The sequence below is a fragment of the Abramis brama genome (assembly GCF_963993115.1).
Source record: "Abramis brama genome assembly, chromosome: 15".
NCBI lineage: Eukaryota > Metazoa > Chordata > Actinopteri > Cypriniformes > Leuciscidae > Abramis > Abramis brama.
In genome coordinates, this window is record NC_139977.1 from 26,770,069 (window position 1) to 26,797,827 (window position 27,759).

Consider the following 27,759-nt stretch of genomic DNA (forward strand, 5'->3'; position numbering starts at 1 on the left):
ATTATTTTAAGCCCAATAAATTGTTTTCTGATAAGCAATATTTTCCATGAACAACTCTATGGTGTACTGTACATGTGTTGGCTGATTTGGTTAAATGTGTTTAAGCCATCATTCTCATAATAACCACTCCAGCACCTGAAACAGTCTGAGCATGTGTTTAATGGTTTTGCTATGCACTTTCACAAATAATGTTTGTTATGGAAAAGCAGAACACAATAAGGATGCATTACAGAAGATGTATTAAAGTCAACTTAAATAGGTTAACATCACAAGTTTAATTTCATCACTTCCAGTTGTTTGAATTCACACAAAAAAAGACAGTAAAGAAAATAGCAACATCATTTCAACAAGACATTCTTAGTGTATAACAAACTAATGTTTTTGAATTTAAATGATTTTAATACAGCAAATGTTGATTAAATTAGGGTTTGGTATATTGAAATCAAAAACTGATTTCAGTAACAAAGCTTGAATGCCTATCAACATGCCTTTTCTTTGATAGCTTACTCTCAGATGAAAAGACTGAAATATTACTTCACACTGTCCTGAGAATTCACGTTAAATTAGATGCTGTTACAAACACACGTTAAGCAGATTTGCCATTGCCTGAGAAGAATTGATGCATTACTTTGTCAATGCAGATTTATTATGCATGAAACTGAGAATGTATGACTGTTGAACAACAAAGACATAAAAAATGTTATGCTACTCACAAATCAACAAAGTTAGATTATAGGATGATTTATACTGTGTGGCTTAGGCAAACCCAACAAAGCTATTTATCTGTAGGTTACATATAAATGCATTTCTACATATTATATATAACAATTTCATTTATTTTATATTTACATGTACACTTTAGACATAAACACGTTTAGTGTGTTTAACTCTATCCAACAAAATACACACCAGTCTTCTCTCAGATATTTCTGCATAAAATAAGGCAACTTGGAGTTTGACTCCAGCACTGGCAAGGGCTATTTCGTTAACTCGTCTCCATGTAACTGGTTTTTATTGGTTAGCGATCTGTGCATCAACAAGATAATAACTATCTGGTTATTTTGGAATGAATTAGTTTTATAAAATATTTTTACATTTTCTTTTTTATATCAAACATAAAAAAATGTGCGATTCTGAATTAATAGCTACCTATACAGATTTGGAAAAATAGATTCTCACAGGGTTAACATTCAGCGAAACAAATTCTTACAGCGAATAATTCACTTAATTAATTTTTTTTCACTTAACTAATTTTACACCTGTTGTGCCTTTGTGTTCAAAATCAGTACCAATAACATTTATAATAAATACAATCGGCAGAAGTGTTTAAGCGAGTTTACCTCCACCTGAGAGCTGTAAATATCAAAGGCAAATTTTACAGTTTACAATCAGTTCACATCCCTTTTCATGTCTTTACATTTGCATGAGTGCACCATAAATATACAAAGACATTTTGAATTGTACGGCTGAGATTACACTGTTTCCAGAATGAACACCATAATATGCAAGTAAATACTATTCAATTTAAAATTCATTAAATGTGAACACTTTAAATACCCCGATGATTATTATGTAACGGAGGGGGAGGGGCTATCAGACTCCGATGTTGAATGACAAAATAACCATATAAAATTCATACACAACACGGTTGAGTAAATAGTGCATAAGTGCATAGTGTATAGTGCGTTGTTTGAGACACAGCTAAAGCCTAAATGGCTATTTCGCTATTGGGTAACATATAGCCAAAAGTACAATTTGTACCAGAGATAGATAATTTATTTAGTTGGGAATGTTGCAGAAATCTACATTAAAGTAAATAGGATCCATTTTGATTTCATGTTAACTTCAAAGACTTTAAAACAGTTCTTTTAAGTGTAAAAAGATTATTTTATTTTTTTGGTGTTTATAAGTGTCTCCTCATCAAAGTACACAATCTGTTAAAGAAACCTCGGTGACTTCACAGTCTCTTTACAACGCTCTGCACACGTAAAGTTCACAGCGCAGATCTCAGCTCTGAAACAAGTCCTTCTTGCTTACATCTAGTTAAAAGTATCATTTGTATAAATATAAATCCTCTTTCTTAAACCAATGTAGCAAGATAAAGCGCTACTTTTTGGGCTTGGCATGAGCTGTTGATAGTCTTAGTGTTTAGGATATTGTTTTAGCTGCATTCGAGGCGGATCACATCTCTGCCTTCATGCACTGGACCACTATGTGCTAGTAGGATGGCATCAAGACTGTTGAATCCACATAACCGTTTGCCATCACCCTCACGCCTTCCTGTGGCACGGGACTGTACGATTGGTGGACGGCAGGTTTGCGGGGGTGAGGTGGTTGCTGGCTTGTGCATTGATCAGCCTGGGTGTAATCGTCCACGCACTGATGGGACGTTTCCCTTTGCAGAAACAGAATATTGTTTGATGTCACTTCTTTGACCTTGCTATAGTCCTCCCCGGTGCGATCGGACCCTTCAGCCTCACGGTTAGGGTCTGAAAGCGGCCTAAGAAGTAGCATATTGTCCGGGTTGACCCTCTGCACCTCTAAGTATTCCAAGGAACGTGACGGAGGCACGCAGTGAGTGTCGGCGCCGTCCCGATTGAACTGGTTGTAGCTTTGGGAATGTGGGCAGGCCGCCTTGCTGAAGAGGCCCTCCTGTGGCGGGATGTCCTGATGGTGAAGCTGGTGAAAGTTGCTTGCCGTTGCATGTGGTGACAAATGGCTGAGGATCTCCGGGACGCTGTGGTAGGCCGGTTTCGCAGCTCCTACTTGGTAGTGGTGGTGAAGTTGAGGTTGGGGAGACGAAAACACAACTGGCCAGGTCTTGACGCGTCCATCAGGGGACTCTGGAGAGCTGGGTTCAGGGCCCTGGCTTTCACTGCTTTCAGTTGAAGCCCAGCTCGTTTCTCCATGCTGGCTATACTGATGTTGATCGCTTCCGCCTCCTTCCCGTCCCTCCATGCACTTCTCCAAAAGCAGGGTGCGACTGTCGCAGCTGCCCCGGCCGGAGTCGCAGTCCGATGGGCTTTTGGACTTCATGCATTCCTCTGATAGATCTTTACCATCCAGTACCAGCTCTTGCTCCTCATTGTCGTACACCTCAAGGTACTCCACCAGTAAGTCATCATAATCGGTGGTTGGAGGGAAACCTTGGATCACCAGAGAATTGAAAACTTCCTCTGATTTCCCGCTCTGTAAAGAAAGCAAAGCAATTGAAATAACTGCCAAAAAATGCACTTCAAATAATGTCAAAGATATCAAAACCTTTTTTTTCCTCAGCACATGCTTTCCAATTAATGAACTTGTGAGACATTTCAAGGGGTATGAAGATTATTATAATTTGTCTTCTGAGGCATTGTGGATTTTTGAAACAAAAAAGTTTTTCTTAAAAATTGGCTTCCTCAGTCGGGATTTAAAAGACAATTGGAAAATGAGTTGGAAAATGACACTAACTTTGTAACATCGACACTGTTATTGAACTGAACTGAATTGAATAATGACACTATTGCCTTCTGTAGAGCTGCTAATAGCTAAATTGAAAAACTCTTCTGTTCTACCAACAGAAGAGGAGGTGCAACCAAAAAAAATCTAAAATTCATGAAAGTTAGGAAAAGGTGCAGCACTCACTACTTTAAATAAATTCAACTTTAATAGTTAAAAACATTGTTTCCTCGATGGTGGCCGAAATGTCACGTTTTTTTAAACTATTATAGCTAAATTGAACTCATTTCATAATTGATGAACTTTGCAACATCGACACTGTTATTGAACTGAATGAATCAACTAGCTTAAGCTGAATAATGACACTATTTACATAATGTAGAGTATTGTATTACAGCTGAAATTGAATTTGTTTCATAATTGATGAATTCTGCAACATTAAAATGTTATTTTCCTGTTTATTACTGTGAAGCTGCTTTGACACAGTCTGTATTGTACATTTATATTTAAATCTGCTATATAAATAAATGTCACTTGAATTGATTTAACTTTCAATGGTTGCATAACACAATACTTAGCATTCTATTTTTTGCTGTCTGGCGTTACAACAAACACATTCAATCTATCTTAAAGAGTCTATCTTTAAAGCTAACTTGAAAACTTTCAAAGATGATTTGGAAACAGGCTCTTCTGAGTTCCATGAGTGACCGTTTTATTACCTTGAGCAGCTGTTTGTCGAATCCTTTGATTTTCGGTCCAGGAACAGGAGGCAGCAAACAAAGCTTCACACTGAATACATGTATTTGAAAAAAAACAACAACAAAAAAAAACGTGAGATTCTAAAAATGTATATTGAATTCAACATTTTGCTCAAAACTGTTCTTCAAAGGTTAAAGGCACACTATGCAGTTTCCGTTTTTGTCAAACAGCGACCCCTAGAGTCACTGTGGAGTACTTCTATTGAACGTTACTGTCGTAAATGCCACTCACGCAGAGCCGTCTCTGAACTCTTCTGATCGCGCTTTCTTCATTTTCTTCGTCGACTCTGCTTTGATTCACGTCTGAAATGCGTGCTAGTGTCTCCCATAGAGGCTGCTTCATATGTTGTTGATATATGTGACGTCGTGCCATAAAGCAAGTTGTGATTCTCGCGAAATTTGTCGGGGCGCCACCTCTCAAACTTGCATTGCTGGTTTTGCCAGCGGCGTCCCCCCCCCTGCTTTGCTATCGGGATGATTCGCCCTACTACGAGTTCGTTTACCATCGAAATTATTTCGAAGCTGTTATATTAAGGTACAAATCTTGCATAGTGTGCCTTTAAATACATTTTAGTAGTGTATTTATAATATGTATATAATATGCATATAATAACATAAAAGGTGTTTGATAGTAATTGGTCTTCATTTCTTTGTGCATGGTTAAGAACAATGTCCATCAACAAATGCTTTTCATGCATGATCATAATATAAGCACTATGGATACTGAAAAGGGATTTATCTACAATACGGAACAAAAGCTTCCATGTGTCCCGACAGGATTAAGAGATTAATTTTGGATCCCGTTTGTCCTTGTACTATTGAGAATCCCTCACATTATTTGACCACGTAATTAGTCTATCTTTTGTCTATTTAAATCTATGTTGAGAGAAACTGGCCTAAAACTACATTTGAGAGTGAAGTGAGGTACTGCAAAATCTGGATCAATCCTCTAATGGCAGTTTAATCCTACATAAGTATTTGTCACCAAGAACATTGTGTATAAATGGCCAGAGCAAATTTGATTTCAATCACACTGATAGGTATGAATGAACTAATAGGTATTTGCCAATGCCAGGATAAAAACAGAATAAAATGCAAAACTAAATAGATGAAATCTCAAGTCTCAACCAGCGAAATATATCTGTAAACAAAAACAATATATTAATGTCCCTAAAGGGACACGGTGAAGAAGAAAAAAATGAGATGGGAGGAAAAATTATTTGGCAGTGCTTTTGCGTTCTCTCACAAATGTTTTGTGTTCTCTGCGAGCGAAAGCAAAGTTTCTTGGGGAATGCAAAGGAGTTGCTAGAGAACGCAAAACCATTGCCAAATAATTTTTTTTCTTCACCATGTCCCTTTAGGGGCTCCGTACATTTAAAATAAAGTAAAATACATTTAAAATGAAAAACTAAACAAAAAAATAAAAATAAAATGAATGTAGGGCTGAGTGGTGGAAATGTTTCAGGCTCAAAAACGCACCTGTTTCTATTTATGTTTAGCGTCCAGGTGAGGACGAGGACGAAGAAGACAGAGAAAATCGTGATTATGATCCACAGCGAACGCTCTCTGGGTATATCTATACAGCACAAACACAAAAACAGGAAATGGTGATGAATAGAGTGCATCTCCACTGCAATTTGTTTTCTACTTATGACACTAGATTGCGGTGACACACAGTACTACCAAAAATGAAAAAGAACAGGATAAACATTGGGTAAAATTGGGTCACTGCATATAAAAAATAACCCAAAATACTATGAAAAAACTCTTGAAATAAACTAATTGGAACAGTGTGGGTATGTGAAAATGCTGTGAGCTGGAAACAGGCTGATCTCTGACTCATTTTGCTCTATTTCATGTTCGCCGTCGTCAGGCGCGACTCCCACCGGGCCTGACTTTCCACGGAAGCTCCAGGGCAACTGAGGCCCAACAGGAGCTGCAACTCAAAAACATGCGTGGCTGAGGTTGTGCTAGCCGGGTAAAGATGAGGTCATAACTCCCTGGAGAAACTGAAAGCCTGTTGGGACTCCCTCTAGAATTGTCTGCTCTGTTAGATTCGCGTAGAACAGATTTGTTCTCAGGCTCAGCGGGAGAACATAGGAACACAGACTATGGTCCTGAAACGGCTCTCTGGCGGTGCTGGATGATCATTTAATAGGCTTCAAGATTACCTCAACCTACTGGACCAGAAATGTTTTGCTTCTCTTACATGTGTCTAAGCTGAAAAAGGTGACATATTTTCAGATGTCACCATTTTTCGCATCATCACTGGTGCTGGTTTTTATGTTTAGCAGCTGGCAAGTTAAAAAGTTTTAGAACTGAAAATCTTGGATTACAAATGTAAGTTAAACTAGAAAATAATGTAACTTTCAACTCCAATTGTTATGATGATATGCTGAATTTAATTTGTAATAGTTGTATTAAATTCGCATAATGCAGAAAGCAATACATTTGATAAAAACATAAATAAATAAAAATAATATACACAGAGGGTCAAACGTTTGGAATAATTCATATTTTTTATGTTTTTAAACAAGAGTCTCTTATGCTCACGAAAGCTGCATTTACAGTAAAAACAGGAATTTTGCTAAATATTATTACATTTTAAATGAACTGTTTTTAAAATGTAGTTTATTTCTGTGATGGCAAAGCTGAATTTTCACCATCATTCTAATATACTGATTTGATGCTCAAGAAACATTTCTTATTATTATTATTATCAATGTTGAAAATAGTTGTGCTGGTACTAAAGATTTCTATTTCAAATAAATGCTGTTCTTTGGAACTTTCTATTCATGAAAGAAAATGTATTACAGCTTCCAACATTGATAATAATAAGAACCATTATTAATAATTGAGCCCAATAATAACTGATAATAATTAAGCAGCAAATCAGCATATTAGAATGATTTCTGAAGGATCATGTGACACTGAAGACTGGAGTAATGATGCTGAAAATTCAGCTTTGACATCACAGGAATAAATTACACTTTGAAATATATAAAATATAATATTAAAACAGAAAACAGTTGTTTTAAATTGTAATAATATTTCACAATATTACTGTTTTTGATCAGATAAATGTAGCATTGCTGAGCATATAAGACTTCTTTCAAAAATAGATATTTTTAAAATAACTATTTCAGACTTTTGACCCCAGTGTGTGTGTGTTTGTGTGTAATATATGTATGTATGTATATCTACAGCATATTTGGAACAAAAACACTCAAAGAAATGTCCACTCAAACTAAAACTAAAATCTCCCTAAAAACATTTATAATAATCAAGTTTACTTTAAAAAATGAAAAGAAAAAAGACTTACAATCAGGCATTTTGACATAGCTGGTCTGGGTCCACTCACTCCAGAAGCCATGATCGGGTTTACATCGCACCTGCACCATGTATTCTTTACCAGGGTGAAGACTGAACACGTTATAGTACTTCTGCTTGCCAGCATCATACTCCTACACACACATAAAGAGAACACTTAAGATCACTGATCAATATGAAAATACATGAAATATATTTAATTATTAGCAATAACTTTCTTAATAAAATGTCTTAAAAGTAAATAATATACAAATATCAAAACTCAATTTGTTGCAAATTGCTAAATATGTTGATGTTGTTGGTTGAATTCAGATCAAAATAAATCTTTACTTAAATGTTTATGCAGTTAACTCTTAAAATCAATACAATCGCAGCATCAGCAAGAATGATCATCAGTTACATGTGTTGTCTCAGTTCATAGAGCCAATACTATTGCTCTCGGGTTACTCTGTCACTAGGCAATCATTATTGTTCATGCCTCTGTCTCACTGAAGCACAGCCTTTGGGGTAAAAAAACAAATCTGGTTTGATCTAGTCCCTGTTGTTCTGCATATCTAGCCTCCCTCAGGTTTCTGCGGACTAATGAAGACATAAACCCAGGCTGGGACAGTCAATGATTAAACTGCTTTGTGTAACAGCTGATTTAATGTCGACCCACCGGCTGTCCAACTGCGTTCCATTCATTTAAGATCTCGGATAAAGTCACAAACAAACAACTGTTAACTGTTCTCTAGTCTGTTTGTTAATATTTAAAAAGCTCACATTCAACAAGTTAGATGATAATACCAGTCCATCATATCAAGAAAACAAGCCATGTAAAGTCCTGTGTATTGTGAAGATGACAAACTGCATTCTAGTTGTTTCCTCTAGGTGGCGCAAATCTAAATAGTCCAGCGCAAACGGGGTAATAAATCTAGACTAATTGATAATCAAACACTTTCTAAAGAAGATGCACAATTTTTTTTTTTCAACCCACCTCCCATTCTTTATCTTTTTCTTGTTTAACTCGTAGCTGGTAAAGTAGCGTGATCCACCCTGAGCGGGTGTCTGCGGTTCGTGGTTTCTCCCAGGTCACTTTTACAAAAGGACCCTGGTCTTCATGGACCACCTCTGCTGTGACGTTCTCTGGAGTGTTCGGTTGAACTGTGGGTGAAATAGAGAGGACAGGATAGGATAAGTACAATATACAAGAGGTAAACCGACTAATGTTTTGCCCTCTCATGCTAATTTGCCATGTTTTGTAAATCTAGCCCTAAATATAATATATTGCTGAATGTCAATAAATTAGGACAAAAAAAGAGTTCAATATGACTTTTAAAGCCATATGATCACTTTGTATGAGGAACAGACTGAAATTTGCATCATTCACTGAAATTCTTGCCTTACTATAGCTTTAAAATCTCATTTGCTTATTACAAACCAGTTTTGGAGTTTGAAAGCCCCTAGTAACTTTGATTGATTATACAGAAAGAGTAGCTCTGATATTTTTGTGTTCCAAAAATGTCATGCAGGTTTTTGAACGACATGAGGAGGAGTAAATGATGACATAATGTTCATTCTTGGGTGAACTATTGATTTCAAATTCCGTGCATTCAGCAATAACTCAGAAAACTAGTTTCTTCCAGATTGAGGGTAAGGTCAACCAAATAAGGTCAACCTAAGTGACCTTTGCACACAAACCTGAAAACTTGCTGAAGAAGGATGAAAGAAAGAACAGAAAAGTGTGCTTCGTATTGTGAATGAGTGTTTCGCCCCTTCAGCATAAATAAAAAACATTAGTTAAAGTTTAGTCTCAGTTATAGTTGTACATATGAGTTAATGATAAGGAGGAATTGGACTGCACAAATTGTTCAGATCAACAAAACTAAAAATAAACCAATCAAATATATTATATTGGTAAAAAATTACCCTTTTGGCTTAATGCGTGAGAGAACATGTGACAGACGGAAACTGTGTGTAATATTTTATGACCCAGACGACAGAATAATGTTCTTTCGCAACAGTGATTCCAGACGGGCAGCAATAACATTGCTCTCATTGATGCAACAGCAGTCTGTAACATCCAGTATGCACTAATAAACGAAATTACAAACAAATGACACATTATGCAGGAAGGAACATAAGGTGAGAGGGGCGGATGAAGAGAAATGAATGGGAAGGGGGTGATAAAGTAAAAGAAGAACCTACAGAAAAGCTTATAAAGACAACATACAGTATAAGCATACCTATATAGACCACGTCCACCTCCACAGGCTCTGAAATATTCTTCCCCAGGGCGTTAGTGGCCACCACGGTGATGTTATAGTTGACCCAAAGCGACGTGGTGTTTTTGTTGAAGAAACACGAGTTCTCGCCCGCGGTTCTGTAATCCGGGCACTCGTAGACCGTCTCGGAGCTGAATATGAGAGATATCAACAGACAGATTTACACTTAATAACTGAAATGATACAGACACCAGAATTAAATATGAACATTTCTAAAGCTAGTTTGTGTCTGAACACTGTGACAATCCATAACCAGAGCCGACATGCACATCCAAATCTGAAAACAATATTTTGATGATAAATGTGCCAACCATAATACTCAAAACTCATGTTACCATCAAAATACGAACTAAACTTGATCAGTGTACTTTTCATTTACTACTGTATGTCTGCGCCAAAAAGAAAACAAGTTTCTCAGTGTTTAGTCCATGTCTGTTAGCTTTGATACTAATCTAAACTACAATTCAAAGGTTTGGGGTCAATAATATATATGTTACCGGCAAAGTGTGAAATCCCGGTATTGTATAGAATGCCTAGGCAATGTATAGAATTCCTGATGTTTTTTGCAAAAAATACATTACCTAATTCTATACATTACCTAGGCATTCTATAGAATGCCGGATTACACACTTTGCCGGTAACATATATATTTTAAGAGAAAATTGATCAAAAGTGACAAATATTTTTACATTATAAAAAAAAAAATCTATTTCAAATAAATGCTGTACATTTGAACTTTCTATTCATCAAAGAATCCTAAAAAATGTATCACAATTTCTACAAAAATATTAAGCAGCACAGCTGTTTTCAACATTGATAATATGAAATGTTTGTTGAGCGGCTAATCAGCATATTAGAATGATTTCTGAAGGATCATGTGACACTGAAGACTGGTGTAATGATGCTGAAAATTCAGATTTGACATCATAGGAATAAACAGTTATTTTAAATTGTAATAATATTTCACAATATTACAGTTTTTAATGTATTTTTGATTCAATAAATGCAGCCTTGGTGAGCATTAGAGACTTATTTCAAAAACATTTTAAAAAATCTTACCGACCCCAAACTTTAGAACAGTAGTGTAGTGTACTCTTTAAAGTTGACAAAATAAATGTCTTTTATTGCAGTAAATGTACAGTCTTTCTGAGAAAACGGACCAAAAATATTGACAATTCATTTCCCTGCAGGGGTGTATGAACATTTTTGTAAACGTATCCCAACAACATTGCAAGCTCATTTCATACTGCACCCTTGAAATATTAGAATTCAGCACATTTTTCACATGAGAACTGTACGAACATGAATTCTACGAACTCCACTTGGTGTGGCAATACATGGTATTACTGTAGGTTTGATCTGTTTGTTTACAGTACTTGCTGAATCTCAAAGCCATAATGTTGGCATAACACTTCATGGATGTGCTCTGGTGAAAATCGGAGTAAATTATATTTAGCAGGGTGTGTGGGCACTTGTGTGTTGGCTGAAAGCAAGTCATGTATATCTTTCTGATTATTTCACAAATGAGCTCAGAAATAAACACATGGCAGAGAAAATCTAGTTTAAACCACTCATTACTGAAGACAAAGAAAAGATGCTCATTAAACACTGAGGCTAGAAAGAAAATGCTTTCTTGGCTCTAGAAAAGGAAAAAGAATAGAGACTGACTTTTCTAGACGGTAGTAGAGGGCATAGGTGGTTGGCAGACCCCCGTCATCTCCAGGCTCCCACCAGCAGGTGAAGGTCTCCTTCTCTGGAGAGCGACAGCTTGTGAGTCTGGGTTTGCCTGGGGAACTAACACCTGTGGATATATATTGTGCCCATTTAGAGTGAATAGAGAATCCGGAAGTCTAATTCGCCGTTGGTTCCTTCAAGATTTCCCTATAGGGTTTTACAATGTTTTTTTATTTTATTTTATTTTTTTATTAAAAAAAGTATGTGGTAAGCATAACTTGACGATAGACATTTTGTGCTACAACGTACACTGCACACACACACACACACACACACACACTCACACAACAAGCTTTTCTAGTTACTTTTTTAAAAACATACGTTTTCAAAAATGAACATGACTGCTTAAAAATTCACGTTTTCGCTATGGGCGTGTGTAATTTAAGTTGAAGCACAAAACGTCAAAGTACAATCAAGTTATGTATCCCACAGGGTTTATTTTACTCATATATTGAAAACCCCCATTATAAAACCCCATATGAAAATCTCGAAGGAACCAGTGGCGAATTAGTCTTCCGTGACACATTAAAGTCACCATGATATCAAAATTGATAGTTATTATTTTTATGGAATATTGTATTTTTTTTTTATTATAAATGATTTATTCATGAACAATATATATTTTTAATTAATGTGCACTTGTAATCTTTAATCAAAATAACTTTTTTTGCTTCTTTTTTTCTGATGAAGCGAGGGCGGGACAACCTGTCACTCACGTGAGATCGCTAACGACAATCATCCAATCAATCGAAGTCCCGCCCTACATTTTTTCTTGTTCGAGAAGCCATTTCACTCTAATACACGTCACAATAGGGAAGAAAAGTCTATCTCGACTTCCATTTCATGCCAACTTTTACATTTTGTAAAATAGATATTTTTCTGTGTGTAAGACTATTTGTATGTAAATTATCACATTAAATTAAATGGGAAAATGAAGGATTTACACTAATTTGTTTGCTTTGCGTTGCATTAACAAGGCCTATGATACACTGTTCATGAATATACTAACAAAAAAACTACCATGGTATTCTTTTAAGCACTTTGGAGAACCATGTAAATACCATGGTACTTGAAAATGGCAATCATTCAGTACCATAGTATGTATGTATATACTATAGCATATGTTAAATATTAAAAATACAAAACAGTAGACTAAGCAAAAATGGATGACAAGTCCATTGTAACGTTTAAAAGCTTGGGGTCGGTAAGATTTTTAAAATGTTTTTGAAATAAGTCTCTTCTGCTCACCAAGGCTGATTTATTTGGTTAAATATATAGTATAAACAGTAAAATTGTGATATATTATTACAATTTAAAAGAACTGTTTTCTGTTTGAATATATTTTAAAAAACTCATTTATTTCTGTGATGCAAAGCTGAATTTTCAGCATCATTACTCCAGCATATTATATTAATAATATTCCTGAAGGATCATGTGACACTGAAGACTGATTTGGTGCTCAAAAAACATTTCTTGTTATTATCAATGTTGAAAACAGTTTAATATTTTTGTGAAAACTGATTACATTTTTTGGGGATTCTCCGATGAATAAAAAGCTCTGAATAAAATATTCACCTCTTTACAAAATCTTACAGACCCCAAACCTTTGAATGATAGTGTATGTGTAAAGATAAAGTTAGTCAAGTTGAACCCTTACTGTAGGTTTATAAGCAATAACACTGCTCACCTGTTGCTTGTGATATTAAATTGGTAATAAAGGTCAAAATCAGCACGGCCCCAGAGTTCCTCATTGTCCTTGATGGCTTCTAAGCGCCTTAGATCTGTCAGTGAGAGATAAGAGAGAAAGCGAGATATTAGATCTTTATGATTTCCATTGGCATAAAGAGCCCAAATGATTCTTTAAAAGATGGGGGAAATACTGTGAAAGGTGTTTATACAAAATACATCTATTACAAATATAAATGTGCACAAGCAAATAAAAAATGACAGACAGAAATACAGGTTGTTGAGGAGAGCAGATACAGTACTGTAAGTGATTCTTACGTGATAATGAGCCTTCTGTGTTTACAGTAACTATAAGATCGTGTTAATGTGGGACCATTACAATGAAACAGACACTGGACAAAACAAAGACATATTTATTTGGAAAACTTTCTTTGTCACCTGAAAATATCTACTGCTTACAAACCAGAGCAATCAAATATGCCTCTTCTGATATTTTGATCCATTAAAAAAAAATGGATTTCCCCCTCATGCTCCATACATCTTTCAACACTTTCGCAATCATTAGTTCCTTCAGTGCTTCTTATCATTTTAGAGAACAGGAGCAACTCAGATCAGTTCAACTCATAGTTACTATAAAAAAGGTACTATCTATATTTCATGAGGTTTTGCAACCAACTGCCTACCAATTAAAAATATAGCGGTCATCAAACTGTCACTTTCTACATTTTACATGCAAAGGACCATGTAAAAGAGCAGTATCTCTTAGTGTGGGAATTTTCCTACTAGTTTTATTGGTAATTTCTGTATTTTTACAACATGACATACATTGAGGCAAAGCTTTTAAACTTACTTTTCAACATCACCTTTCTGCCAATGGAAGAAAAGACTTCTATTGGCATATGTGAAACTTCCAGTAAGAATTGCTCAACTCATAAAATAGGCAGACAGATCCATGCCTCCAATCAAAGGTCTAAAGTTCTACCGAAACTATTTTCAACTTGAATTTTCATCAAAACAGACAAACACAGCAAAAAAAAAAAAAGTCAAATGTTAAGCTAATGCAAGATATTAAACTTAAATAGGGAATAGGATTACATTTTATATCAGCTCTTTTATTTACTATTTATCCATGTTTTGGGGGGTTTGCAATTATTATAACCCCAATTTTTAGAATATACAGATTTCCGTTCAAAGTTTATAAATGAATATATATATATATATATATATATAACTTTCTATTCGTCAATGAATCCTGAAAAAATGCATTATTTCCTGTTTCCACAAAAATATTAAGCAGCACAACTGTGTATTTAGTTTAGTTGTGGTCATAATTTCACTTTCTTTCCTTTTACTTTGGAAGAAACTAAGAAATTGGAATGGAAACAGGACTAAACAAGAGCAGCAGGACAAAAAAAAGGAAAAGGTCAGATCACAAAAGGTGAACCTCTCTAATGAATATTCATGAGCAACTTGAGCAGCCAAGACACTCAAGCTACATGTAAGTCTAGCGATTTTAGTAAATTTTTGGCACTAATGTTATTTAGTGCCAAGTCTTACAGGGCCAAATAGAAACAACAGTATGTTAAGAGAGATTTGAATTAAAGGGGTCTAAAGTGTTTAAATGCATACGTGTTTGCTTACTTAGAATCACTAAAACACATATGTCTAATTCATTATTCTTTAAGAAAACCCACAATTTGACCACTAATTCTTGTCTGTAGCTCCAATGTGCACAATGAGTTATGGGCCAAGGTTTTGAGCAAAATATCTGAGCACTAATGATGCCAAACGTTTAGACAATCATCAGAACACACATTAGCTGTGCAATTTAGGTTGTGGAGATATGTAGTATTTTTGTCCGAAAAAAACTATTCAAAACTTCTGAAGTATGTTACCTACGGCTTTGAATCAACTTGCAAAAATCTCAAAGTTTGCCTGTGCATGTAACTGAGCTCTGTAAAATCCAAATCTATTGCTCATATGTGACCCTGGATCACAAAACCAGTCACAAGTTGCACGGGTATATTTGTGGCAACAGCCAACAATATATTCTATGGGTCAAAAATATTGATTTTTCTTTTATGCCAAAAATCATTAGGATATTAAGTAAAGATCATGTTCCATGAGGATATTTTGTAAATTTCCTATCGTAAATACATCAAAAATATATTTTTGCGAGTGAATGCAGCACAATCGCGAACATAAATGTAGAACTTTAAAGGTGATTTTCTCAATGTTTTGATTTTTTTGCACCCTCACATTCCAGATTTTCAAATAATTGTATCTCGGCCAAATATTGTCCTATCCTAACAAACCATACATCAATGGAAAACTTTTTTATATGATGTATAAATTTCAATTAAAAAAAATTGACCCATGTGACTGGTTTTGTAGTCCAGGGTCACATTTGTATAATTCATAAAAACTTGTCAAAAGACAACAAGTCCTGACTCATACTAGCAAACATGATTAAGACAATTCTCTGGAAACTAAAAGGACATGAATGCATTACCATTTCCCAGCAATTTGTTTTCCTAAGCATTAAGCTGTTAGCTTGAGAACACGACTGTAGCATGAGAACACAAGCTAATCAATCAGTTTGTTTTTCACCTAACATATCATTTTCTGACAGCTTTACGATATTAAGTGCTACCGTGTAAGCATGGAAATAATATGCAAATACATTTGCCGTCTGACTCCTCCGGAATCGGCTCAATCTCCAGCCTACCATTAATCCGATGACAAATAAGCACTAAGCACATGGAAAGCATGATATTAGGACAGCAGATTGAGATAGACATAAACATGACGGATAGAAAATGAGTGAGAGAGAGAGAACTTTTATTCCCCCTGGTGAACAGGGTGGCATCACAGATTTGAAGAAAAAAAAGAACAAAAAAAAGCTTCTCCAGCTGGCATTTTCTCCATATCTGATTACATAAGAGATTATATCATCATAACAGAAAGACCAGGTCCAACTGTGTTGGGCTTCATTCCCTCTCGATGCAAAGTGGAATAGTGCAAGACACTGCCATGACACAAGCATGCCGGTTGAAGGAGGACATTGTTGTTTTTCATTGCTGAAAATTTGCAACTGGCTTGGGATCTAATGTGCTGATTTGGAGCTCAATTATATCAAGTACAATTGACACTCAATTATTAAATATAATTGAAATGAATGACCCTGTGGTGAAAATCAAGTTCTGTGTATACTAAATGAAGCAAGGGTGTAGTTACATTTAAGCTATTTTATGGCATGAAGAAATTATTTTCACAGGAAATATGTCATTTTGATTATCAAAGATGAGTTTTAACCAATGAAATAATTACTAAATTCAGAACACACAAAAATACTAGCACTTTTAATAAACTGTCTCTAAACTGTCATCTAATTGGTTTGTTGGTTTATTAACCTAACTAATTGGCAATTAGTTAGTAAAGATATAAAGGTGTGCGGATTGCTGATCCTTTAATCTTCAAAACAGATTCCTGGGACGAGTTTAATCCAATATCACAACCAAATAGCACAAATGGGCATGTCTGACTGTGATGTGTATATACTGCCATTTATTATGTAATCAAAAAGAAAATTATTGTTGGTCTTCAATCGTAGCACATTATTTCAATGCATTTATGCCAAGAAATGAACATAAGAACAAACAGGTAGAAGCAGACTTAAGCAAGGCCTTTCCAAAGATGACAACCCAGAAGCATTGATCTTGCATTGATTTATTGACTTGTAAATGTGCTGAATGCTTGTCCATTGGCAAACAAATGGTGCACTCTGAACTGTTGCAGAAAAGGCACTGACAATCACTGGCTTGTTACTTCTTAGTCACGTACAATGAAAATTCAGATGCTGTGGTGCCTGTGGTGACAGCAAGCAAGAATATAATCATCTACATCTAGCAGTAGATTCCTGCCACTCATTTGTCGTATACGTTCCTGTTGCCATTTTCCACTGTCTAACGCTTTGATTTTAAGAATGTTCAGTTTGATCTGATAATTGGCATTAGAAGATTGCCTTCCTACTGTTAACAGCTATCTTACATAACTTCCAAGTGGGGGTAAGCCGCTAAGCCGGGCGAACAGTAGCAAGCATGGGCTTGTCAACAAGTCGGCACGTATCTAAAGATTATCTAGCAACCCGCGGTCTCACCCACCCGCGACTCTTGTATTCCATTTCTGGCCCCTATAATTCAATAGATAGACCTCTGAGAGGTCTTGCTGGCATTAGGAATTAATGTTCTCAGGTTAAAGCTATGAAAAGATCTAGGCAGATTACTTGACCTCATTTTGCCCCATCATTCTATGTATAGAAGGGTTTTTTTTTTACATTTTCAACTTTCTTTAGTGTGTAATGTTGCTGTTTGAGCATAAAAAAGGTCTGCAAAGTTACAAAGCACAAAGTTACTCCAGAGAGAGTTATTCTCTATATCAGTTCTGAACTCCCTGAAACGCCTCGATTGTAGTCTTGAATTGTCTACAGGGAATGAACACATCACAATTTTCCTCATTTAAATAATTCCCGCCGAGGAATATGCACAATAAAGGGTGCGAGGCCTTGTTGAGGCCAAGAGATGCTGTTTTTCTTTTTTCAATAATGCAGTAATGGTAAGGGGTATAATATTTCCGAGACACGCTCGAAGCGGTAGACCAATCACAAAACACTGATTCAGCTGACTAATCAGAGCACACTGCTCTTTTTGGAAGGAGGGGGACCATAGAGACAGGAACTAAATATAGTGTTACTGACAGACTGTGAAGAGAGGTGATGCATCAATGTAAAATATGTGAAAAAGTTGTTTTTTGAACATTCAAGCATGGAAACCTATACTCAAGTAGAACCCAAAAACAAAAACAAGACTTTGTAAAAGGGTCAGGTCAGGTCAACTTTATTATCCCCGAGGGGCAATTTGTTTTGCAGCCAGCAGAATCTATACAATCACAAACACACAGAAACAAACAGTACAGAGAAAAAAAGAATAAATAAATAAATAAATTAGTTATTCAAAAACCCAATAGCAACTGGTACAAAAGAATTTTTAAATCTATTTGTCCTACAAAACGGTAAAGAATATCTACGTAAAGAAGGTAACAACTTCTGCAAGGGATGGCTGGAATCTCTTATTATTAACTCAGCCTTCCTCAGAGTCCTGGCTTTATGCAAACTGTTTAAATCAGTCAGGTTGGTGCCGACAATCTTACTACACACTTTAAAACACACACTGTAAAAGTAATAACTGACTCAATAAAACAAGAATAAAACATTTTCATAAAAGTGCTATCCACGTTAAAACCACAGAGTTTCCGTAAAAAATCAACGCATTCTCATCCCCAAATCGTCACTTTCCGTCACTTTCAGACATTCTTCAATATCCGACGCACAAAGCACCCTTTAGCGTCCATATGAGACGCTTCGGTTATGGGTAGGTTTAGGCGTCATGTAACTGATGCTTTCGAAAGTTCGTCAATATCCGACACACAAAGCACCCTTAGCGTCAATATGAGACGCTTCGGTTATGGGTAGGTTTAGGTCTGTGGTAGGGTTATGCGTCTCATATGGACGCTAAAGGGTGCTTTGTGCGTCAGATATTGAAGAAAAATTTTGAAAGCGTCAGTATATGACGACTTGGGATGAGAACGGGCTGAAAAAATACATACGCTGGTGGGCTTTTTTACAAACAGCATCCACATGAGCCCCAAAAGTCAACTTTTCATCAATTATAGTACCAAGGTATTTAAAATGAGGTACAATCTCAACAGCATGATCATTTATAGCCACCGGAGAGATGGATGTACGATTCTTCCTAAAATCTACGATCATCTCTTTAGTTTTTAATACATTAATGTCCAAAAAGGACAGTTTACACCAATCAATAAAATCTACCAATACAGAACCATGATCAGAGTCATCATTATCAAGGAGGGAAACGATCACTGAATCATCAGCAAACTTAATGATATGACGCCTCTCGAGTTGTTTGAAAGTTTTAAGACCATATCCCTGTCAACATTAACCCTACTCTGATCCGAAGCACCATTATTAAACACTGCCAATTCCTGACTAAAATCATGACTATTATAAAAAACATTCAGATCATTAGAAAGATCAAAATCAAGCTTCCCATCAAGAGAAATATTACGATTTTTGGAATTCATCCCCATCATGGATTTCACCCGCTCCCATGCAGAACGTGAATTCCCAGTTCTTAACATATCCTCTACTTTGACCTTATAATTAAGCCTTGCCATTTTAAGTTCTTTTTTAACTTGTTTTTTTAATACCTTATACTGAGTCACATCACCTTGATTAAAACAAATATTTCTCTGAATAATTGTATTTTTAACCGATTTAGTGACCCATGGTTTATTATTCTTTCCTGGGAATAACAAGATCCTCACAAAACGTAATATAAGCTGACACCGTCTCTGTAAGTTCTGTAAGGGCATAATGGGTCCACTTTAAATTATTGTATTAAACAACTCTTGGGCTAATGTATATTAACTATATAGTTCATCAGAAACTAAGTGCATAAATATAGAATATGCGAATATAGAATGCAAACCTATCAGAATGTTGTCAGAACTTTAGTATCTGTTTTTACTAACTACAGATTTCATGCAAGAATGCAAATGAACGGATGCATGTCTGTCATAGTTTGAATATTTTTGCAGAGCAATGAGGTTATATGGGTTGTTTCAGCAAAAATCAGGAGATAGCTTAGCAAGTACAATTTTCCATTTAAAATGACCATTTAACCAATCACTGAAGATGGTAAAACATCAGTTCAGTCGAATAGAATAGTGCTTGTAGTCATGGCAATAAAATAAAATGTATCTTGCTTGTTCCTCTTGGTGGAAAATAAAATACCAAGGTGGTGAATCATATGACAGCAGGAGTGCATTAGAGAGTAGTGAACATAATTGTATGTTTGCTTCAGAAAACCCACAGTTTATATGCCTTTAATATTTTACTCCGTATGTCTCAAAAGTATTTGACATGAAAATATTGCACTGTAGACAGAAAAAAATCTTTGAACTTATTGAAAACAGCTTTCCTATAAACTATTAAAAATAAATTCAACTGGAACAAAACTGCAAACAAATCCAGTATCTTTTACTAAATGTTGAAACTTCAAAATTCTGCACACATCCAAGTATGCTTTTTCACATTTTTGGATGTTTGGGATCTATAAACTGCATGTCGTCACATGCCAAACGTCTGCCTAAGAAACACAATTAAAGATTTCCTAGAATGTCGGCCGTCTGTTTAGATATTATCCAGAATTTAGTGGAAAGCCATAGCAGGAAGCAATTCTCAAAGAGTTTCTCAAACAGAAACTGAAAACGTTCACAGTCGATTACCACTTTTTTTTTCTGACAGTTTACTGTGTTCAGACATTTGTCTACAATGTGTTGTTCTTTCAGTTACTCTTTTCTCCAGCCCCCGCAGTGAAACTCTGCACCAGCTGCACAATACATAACCATCCAACCCACCTCTTCTTTAGAGGTGTGAGCGGCGGTGTAGTGTTGCACTATAGGGGTGACATAGACCTGAAAGGTGATCGGTCGTGAGCCAAATCCAGACTAATGTTATGGATTAGGATCATGATACTGTTGACGGGTGGACCTGTGTCTTTGGGGACATATCTAGTCGTCCTGGTGGGTGGCGATGACTGCGTAAGACTAATTCACAGCAAATCTCTAAAGTAGACTGTCGTCATTCAGGTATAATCAGATTACATGGAAGGTGTAAACTCATGATAAATTACTAATGACACATGCCCCGAAAGAGTCTTGTCTTTTTTTAATTGCCTTTTTGTTAAAGGGATAGTTCACTCAACTATCTATTTTTGATTTCTATATTAAATTACTTAAAAATCAAACAGTTTGTTTAAACGTGTTTGAAGTGAATCACATTGTTAGTTTAGTATACAAGTGTAGTTCACCCAAAAATGACCATTCTGTCATCATTTACTTACTCTCATGCTGTTCCAAACTTTTCTTTCTTCTGCAGAACACAAAAGAAGATATTTTGGAGATTTTTTTTCCCCATACAATGAAAGTCAATGGGGTCCAAAACAACATTGAGAAAAAAAATAAAATGTCAAAACTTGCTGAAATTTCTCGAATTTTGTGATTCAAATAAAATCGTCATACAGATTTAGAACAACATGAATGTAAGTAAATGATGTTACACAATTGTAATTTTTGGGTGAACTATCCCTTAAAGAGAAACGATTCACTTCAATCGTATAGTTATATGAAATTGTTTGATTTTAATGTAATTTAATATTTGATTTGTTACATTATATCAATGAAGAGGTGCTTTTGGCCCTGAGATATAGAGCTGGTAAGTCCCGCCCCTTCCGCTAACCCCACTGGACCTCTAGGTTGAAAAATCGTCAATGCAAGTGAATGTGAGAAAATAATTATTTTCTGGTCTCGTTTGAATTTTGCCATGAATGTGAACATATGTTGTCTGTGAATTTTTAATATAATTTTTCGTGTGAAGAATGCTACAATTTAGTGGGTAGAAGTTTGATATGGTTAGACTTTGTGTGAGAGCACTTTGTGGACTACAACTAGTTTTTACATCAGACGGGAATCTGAAGAAAGCTAACAGCCCATTTGGTTTGAATGGTGACATTTGGGTACAAAACACACAGGCATCTCGATCTGTCTCCATAGATTATCGCAGCATTAGCACCGTGATTTGACAAGTGGAGGGAAAATGTGTTATGGGGTGATGTCACATAGGCGACATGTAGTCTTTCTCGTTATGTCTTTTCCACAACTGCCAGCCAAAGAATCGTACAATATACTGTCAAACTCGTAACATGAAAAATTATATAAAAAATTCACAGACAACATAATGTTCACATTCATGGCACAATTCAAACGGGACCAGAAAATAATTATTTTCTCACATTCACTTGCATTGACAATTTTTCAACCTAGAGGTCCACTTGGGGTTTTACGGATGGGCGGGACTTACCAGCTCTATACTGTAATGTAAGTGAGCGGCATTATTATGAATCAGTCTCTTCTGAATTTGATATAAAATCATGCTATATATTTACAAGCTGCCTTAAAGGGATACAAAACACAAAGAAAATGAGTAGCACATGTACTGCACAGAGCCCAAAACACACTTCGTTAGAATAGATATACATCACTAATTGTTATTGTTGATGGAATAACACAACACCTTAGATTAACACTGTTAAAACTGTTTAAAACTGTTAAACGGTGAAACCAGTCGGACTAGCTCTCTAACATCTTCCCCTGCAGACAAATATCTCCACTTGTGTTTGTGAATTCATGTTTCTGCAAGACTGAGGATTCTTTCCTGGTGGCAATTCTTTCCCCAAATTACTCCATTAATCTGCTGATGTTTTAAGGCACTTCTGATTTCAGAGTGGCTTTGACAGCTTGTTACAAGGTGTTGACATTAAAGGAATAGTTCACTTAAAAATGATAATTCTGTCATCATTTACTCACCCTCAAGTTGTTTCAAACCTGTATGAATTTCTCTCTTCTGCTGAACACAAATAAAGATATTTTGAAGAATGGCAGTAATCAAACAGTTGATACCCCATTGACTTCCATAGTAGGAAAATAAATACTATGGAAGTCATTACATCGTTGAGTAAATAATGACAGAATTTTAATTTTGAAGTGAACTATTCCTTTAAATTGCTTGCATTCAACTAATTCCAGTGAATTACCTGCCAGACTGACGTTCCATTTTTTTTAAAGAAAAAAAGCTATTTAAAAAAAAAAAAAGTAACTTTATAGTCACGTTTGTCAATTTCCAAAAAGGACATAAAACTATAATAGTCCACAAATTGCCATAAAAGTAGTCCATATATGCACTATATCAAGTCTTCTGATACCATGCCATGGATTTGTAGAAGGAACAGGATAGAATTTTAATTATTCAATGAAAATCATCCTAGCCACCGAAGCTCTTATAACTACTGTTATATGGGAAACAGCTTTGTGAAATTATCATTTAGTGTTCCACTGAAAAAAAATATATACAGGTTTGCAACAACATGAAGGTGAGTAAATAAAGTTTTAGGGTGAACTACTGTAAGCTATGTTCTGGCACGTAAAAAAAAAGAAAAGAAAAGTAATTGCTATACAAAAACAAACTGAGTAAACCTTCAAAAATGTTTCATTCGGAAGTGCAAACAATGACTCGACAACATCATCGCTCTGACATGGGATCCGTTCCAGACCTGATGATGCCGAGCAATAAAAGCATTTGCAGAGGTCATTGAGTTAATCAAGTGAACAGGAAATAGGTCAGTGCTGAATAGAAGCTGAAAATGTAAGAGCGATATATATGAAAAGCTGCTTAAGCTGGCTTAAAGGGGATATGTGTAAGAATTTCCATGTATTAATCGTTTTTTTATTGCCAATGTGTGAACAGCTTGTAACATAACTTGAGACCTTCCAGACGTCCTGTTGACTATGAAAGCCTGTAGACAGATTTTTATGTGAAGGAAAATCAAAAGGAGGTTCCAGTCCAGAGAGCCTCTCTTCTGTTCAATGACACATGAAATGAATGCTTATACAATGTTCAGGATAATGTCGAAAGAGCTATTCTGTAATGTAACGTCATTGTGTCATGGATTAATTCAAATAGTCTCACATAGCCAGATCTGTATAGTCTATCTATAGTCTCAAATGTATAATTTATGATCAAACTACTGTATCATAAGTGTAATTTTAAATACCTCATTTGTCGACATAATGCGGGTGAATTGGAGAGCTTGCATCCACATCGCTATGATCAGATGCTTTCTTAACTGCTGCTTTCTCACCGCTGTCATTTTTGTTGCGTTTTAATTTTATTGAGATGAAGCACGCATGCAGCACACATTTTATCAAGCATAATATGTATATAAATACATATAAATATATATTCAACACCTCATGACCATCTAATTCAAACTGTTAGCCACATTTCCCAGATACACTTCACATGCCTTATTGCCGCTATGATCCAGGCCATCAAGGTGGCTCTAACCAACAAAAGATAGACTTTCATGATAGCAGGAGTTTTATTAGCCAGCTCAATAAACAACCAGAGCAATTTGAAAGTGTTGAACACTCTCACTGATACAATCAGCTGAACCGCTTAGGAAGTGTCTCACTTTAATCAGGTAAAGAAGCTATTGCCAGATCTTCCGGTGTGTTCCGCACGTCACACACAAAGCACTGGGTTTATTACACATGAATGTCAAATTAATATTAAATACAAAAAGATAAATAGAAAAGGGTGATTTCTGCTCATACTGTACACTTTATCTGACCTCATATCATGCCCAGCATATCAAGATGAATAATTAAGATTATTTTTATTGTATGGCTCTGTTTGAATTGCAAAACAGCTGACATAAGGATCAAATATGACAGACACCATAACAACCTTTAACTCGGAAGCAGTCACCCATATTAAACTGTTGACACTCATTGCCGAGTTGAAACCCTGAAGACTTCACAGCCATTCTGTCCTCTTATGCCCAAGATTAGACCGATGCAAAGCTCATTACATAATGAACGCCTATATCAGCACTTTCCAATCTCTAATATAATTAGACTCTAAAGCCCTGCTCTGATTCTGGGCCGTGTGAGCTAACGTGATGATCACGTCAAAATCAAAAATATTTAAGTCACACTTTACATTACACTGCCTGTTAAATGTATAATAATGAGCACACAATGATAATGTAATTGCATGCAGCAAGTAAAACATGTTCCTGAATCAACATATTTTGTTGATCCTGGAACAAAATTCCTGTTTGAAACGTCCTATCTCTAAACCTAACTCTACCCATAAGTTATCCTCAAATTAGAGGGAAATGATAGGTGAATAACACTGATGTAGAAGCACCTAATCCTGGTTGTAAGCCAAAACTTGACATAAACTATAAACTGTAAACTTGTCCCTCAAATCTGATTGGTTGATTGGAACTTTGTTCTAGGTTCAACACAGGTGTTGATCCAGGAACGTGTTGTTCTTGGTGTGATCACTCACACTGATTCACAATTCATTCATATTATTTAATACAACAATAAATGCACTGCTTATAAACTCTTTAATGTAAGAATATTGTACACCCTGAGAATTTGACAGAAGTCACAGTTTGTGTTAAAAGCAAAAACACACCATTCACACTTGTGCGCCATTTCAGAAACACACTTGTCCTGCATGGAATCAAATTTATCTTGAATCCATCAAATTTAATTGAATAATCACATTTTCATTTACACTTAGTACAAGAATTTTAAATGAGTAAAAAAAATTAAGCTTAAAACAATTTTATAAATCTTAATGGAACAAGGAAATGGACCATTTGATGATGTGATTCGTATTCATAAATTAAAAAAAAGAAAAGAAAATATGTTTAAATTTATGAATACGAATCACATAAACTAAATGGTCCATTCCCTCGTTCCATTAAGATTTATACAAAGAAAATGTATTAAGATCAAGTTTTTTTAGTTTTTTTTTTAACTTGTGTAAAATCCTTAATTCATACTATAAATAATAGGATTATTCAAGGATTATTCAATTCAATTTGATGGAATTTTACTATACAAGTGAAATTCGTACATCTTAGAAAATCTTAAATATTTTGTATCTATCTATCTATCTATCTATCTATCTATCTATCTATCTATCTGTCTGTCTTGTCTATCTATAGTTTATACATAATATAACGAGATTCATAGGAATGGAGAGAGACTAAAGATAGTTAAATATAATACAAATAAATCTTCTGAAAACTGCTTAGTGAGAGATCTATCTATCTATCTATCTATCTATCTATCTATCTATCTATCTATATATCTGAATAAAAGCAGTTAACTCAGATGCTATGAAGCACACTGCATGCTAACTATCTAATAACTAATTATATAAATAGTAAAGTTTATTAAATATGAAATATTTAAAATAAGTAGATAAAATAGTATTGTAAAAGTAAATATTGCAGTTCAGTCAAATCATTCATCAGAACATTACCATATAAATATAGGCTACTCTCTTGCCTTATAAACCATGTTGGTTCATTGCACTAGCATGCAAGCATCTTTTCTTATTCGAATGTAAATTCTATTCAGTCAAGAGCATTCGATACAATGTCTTCGAGATCTCAGCAGAAAAGTAGCAGCTCTGCGCTTACCTTCTGTTCATAGAGCTCCTATAATCCCTCTTTAATGATCGTGCTATCAGGATGGCTACATTGAACTGGTTGACTTCTGCTTTCCTTGCTTATGTAACAGCCCGCTCGTAAAGCTTAGAAGATGTCTTGAGCAAGACGTGTGTTCCTTCAGCCCTCAGGTAAGTCAAATGCCTCCGGGCGTCCGGGTGATGGGCATCTCCTGTCAAACAGGTCTGTCTGTCAGTGGGCGTGGTCTCGGTCGCTCAGCCCCTCCCACACAAACTCCTCCCATTTTGCGCTCTGTACTGAGAGTTCAGTCAGTTTTTACAATACATGAATGAATAAGAATGGACTAAAGATCGTTGGGTCCCAAATCAAAAGTAAAAATGTAAGAATTGGTCATTAGGAAAATAAAAGTATTGCTATTGATAATCATGCAGATAGATAGATAGATAGATAGATAGATAGATAGATAGATAGATAGATAGATAGATAGATAGATAGATAGTGTTTAAATGTAAGATACAGCTGGCAGTTATTTATGACAATCTGGTATGACTCAAACTGCTCGCACTTGCAGTCCAAATACATGACTGTACATATTCTGCTCTTGCTCAAACACTGTAAAACCTGTTGAGATAAAAGCTACACATCATTCTCTTGATGTTTGCCGCTCAGTGCCTCTCAATGAGATGGTAATAAATTGACAGATTACTAGGATACAATGGAACTTCCTCTATTAGTGACATTGCAGTGTTCTAATGGCCATGGAAAAACACAGCATCAGGACGAGGAATGGTAATAAAACATTCAGTATCAAAGGATGTGTTTGTAATAAATCTTCGGAGCTGGGCCAATCTGTAAAAGCAAGGATGACTAAGACATTTTTAATTACCTAATATTTGCAACAAGGATCTAGATTAGACTGCTCTGATTATGCCAACTTCAGCTGAAAATGGACAGCTAAAGAAATTAGTGTCTACAGCCTCTAGAAAGAGAGAAATGTTTAAGGATAAACATGTTTCAAGAAAATAAAAAAGGTAAAGCCAGGCAACAGACAACAAATGAATACTTGAGAGGGGAAAGCAATGGCACACTTTATGAGACATAACATGTCAGAACCTGACTGATCCAGCTTGAATCCATATAATAATAAAGGGAGTTTATGCTTAACAGAACATAAACAAATAGTCAATAACAAATATACCACATATCACTAGTCTATGTCAAACAGTAGCTCACAGAACTCTGGATTTAAGTGAATTAATGAAGACTTTTTAATCTTTTCTTGAACTTTAACACTTTACAGTATATCTGTCACAGTGTCTGGTTTGAGTTCCCTGGGTCACCACTAGATGTCCTCCT

The 27,759-nt window shown here is 35.5% G+C and overlaps 1 protein-coding gene across 1 annotated transcript; it reads right to left on the reverse strand.

Annotated features, from left to right (window-relative positions):
* Positions 1 to 136: 136 nt before the first annotated feature.
* prlra (prolactin receptor a) lies at positions 137 to 26,597 on the reverse strand. Its single transcript, XM_084136973.1, has 9 exons — positions 26,416 to 26,597; positions 13,212 to 13,305; positions 11,459 to 11,591; positions 9,752 to 9,921; positions 8,503 to 8,669; positions 7,519 to 7,660; positions 5,676 to 5,772; positions 4,158 to 4,227; positions 137 to 3,189 (listed from the first exon to the last, which is right to left on the reverse strand). Exons 2-9 carry the CDS (start codon positions 13,273 to 13,275, stop codon positions 2,218 to 2,220), a joined length of 1,815 nt encoding a protein of 604 aa, XP_083993099.1. The 5' UTR covers positions 13,276 to 13,305; positions 26,416 to 26,597; the 3' UTR covers positions 137 to 2,217.
* Positions 26,598 to 27,759: the final 1,162 nt, after the last annotated feature.

What these genes read in the sequence shown, in the direction of transcription:
- prlra (XM_084136973.1), bottom strand. Translation starts at nt 13,275, where the DNA reads ATGAGGAACTCTGGGGCCGTGCTGATTTTGACCTTTATTACCAATTTA. An exon ending in CTCTACTACCGTCTAGAAAA is followed by an intron (nt 9,922 to 11,458) that starts GTCAGTCTCTAT and finishes TCTCATATTCAG; the next exon opens with CTCCGAGACGGTCTACGAGT. An exon ending in AAAAAGATAAAGAATGGGAG is followed by an intron (nt 7,661 to 8,502) that starts GTGGGTTGAAAA and finishes ATGTGTGTGTAG; the next exon opens with GAGTATGATGCTGGCAAGCA.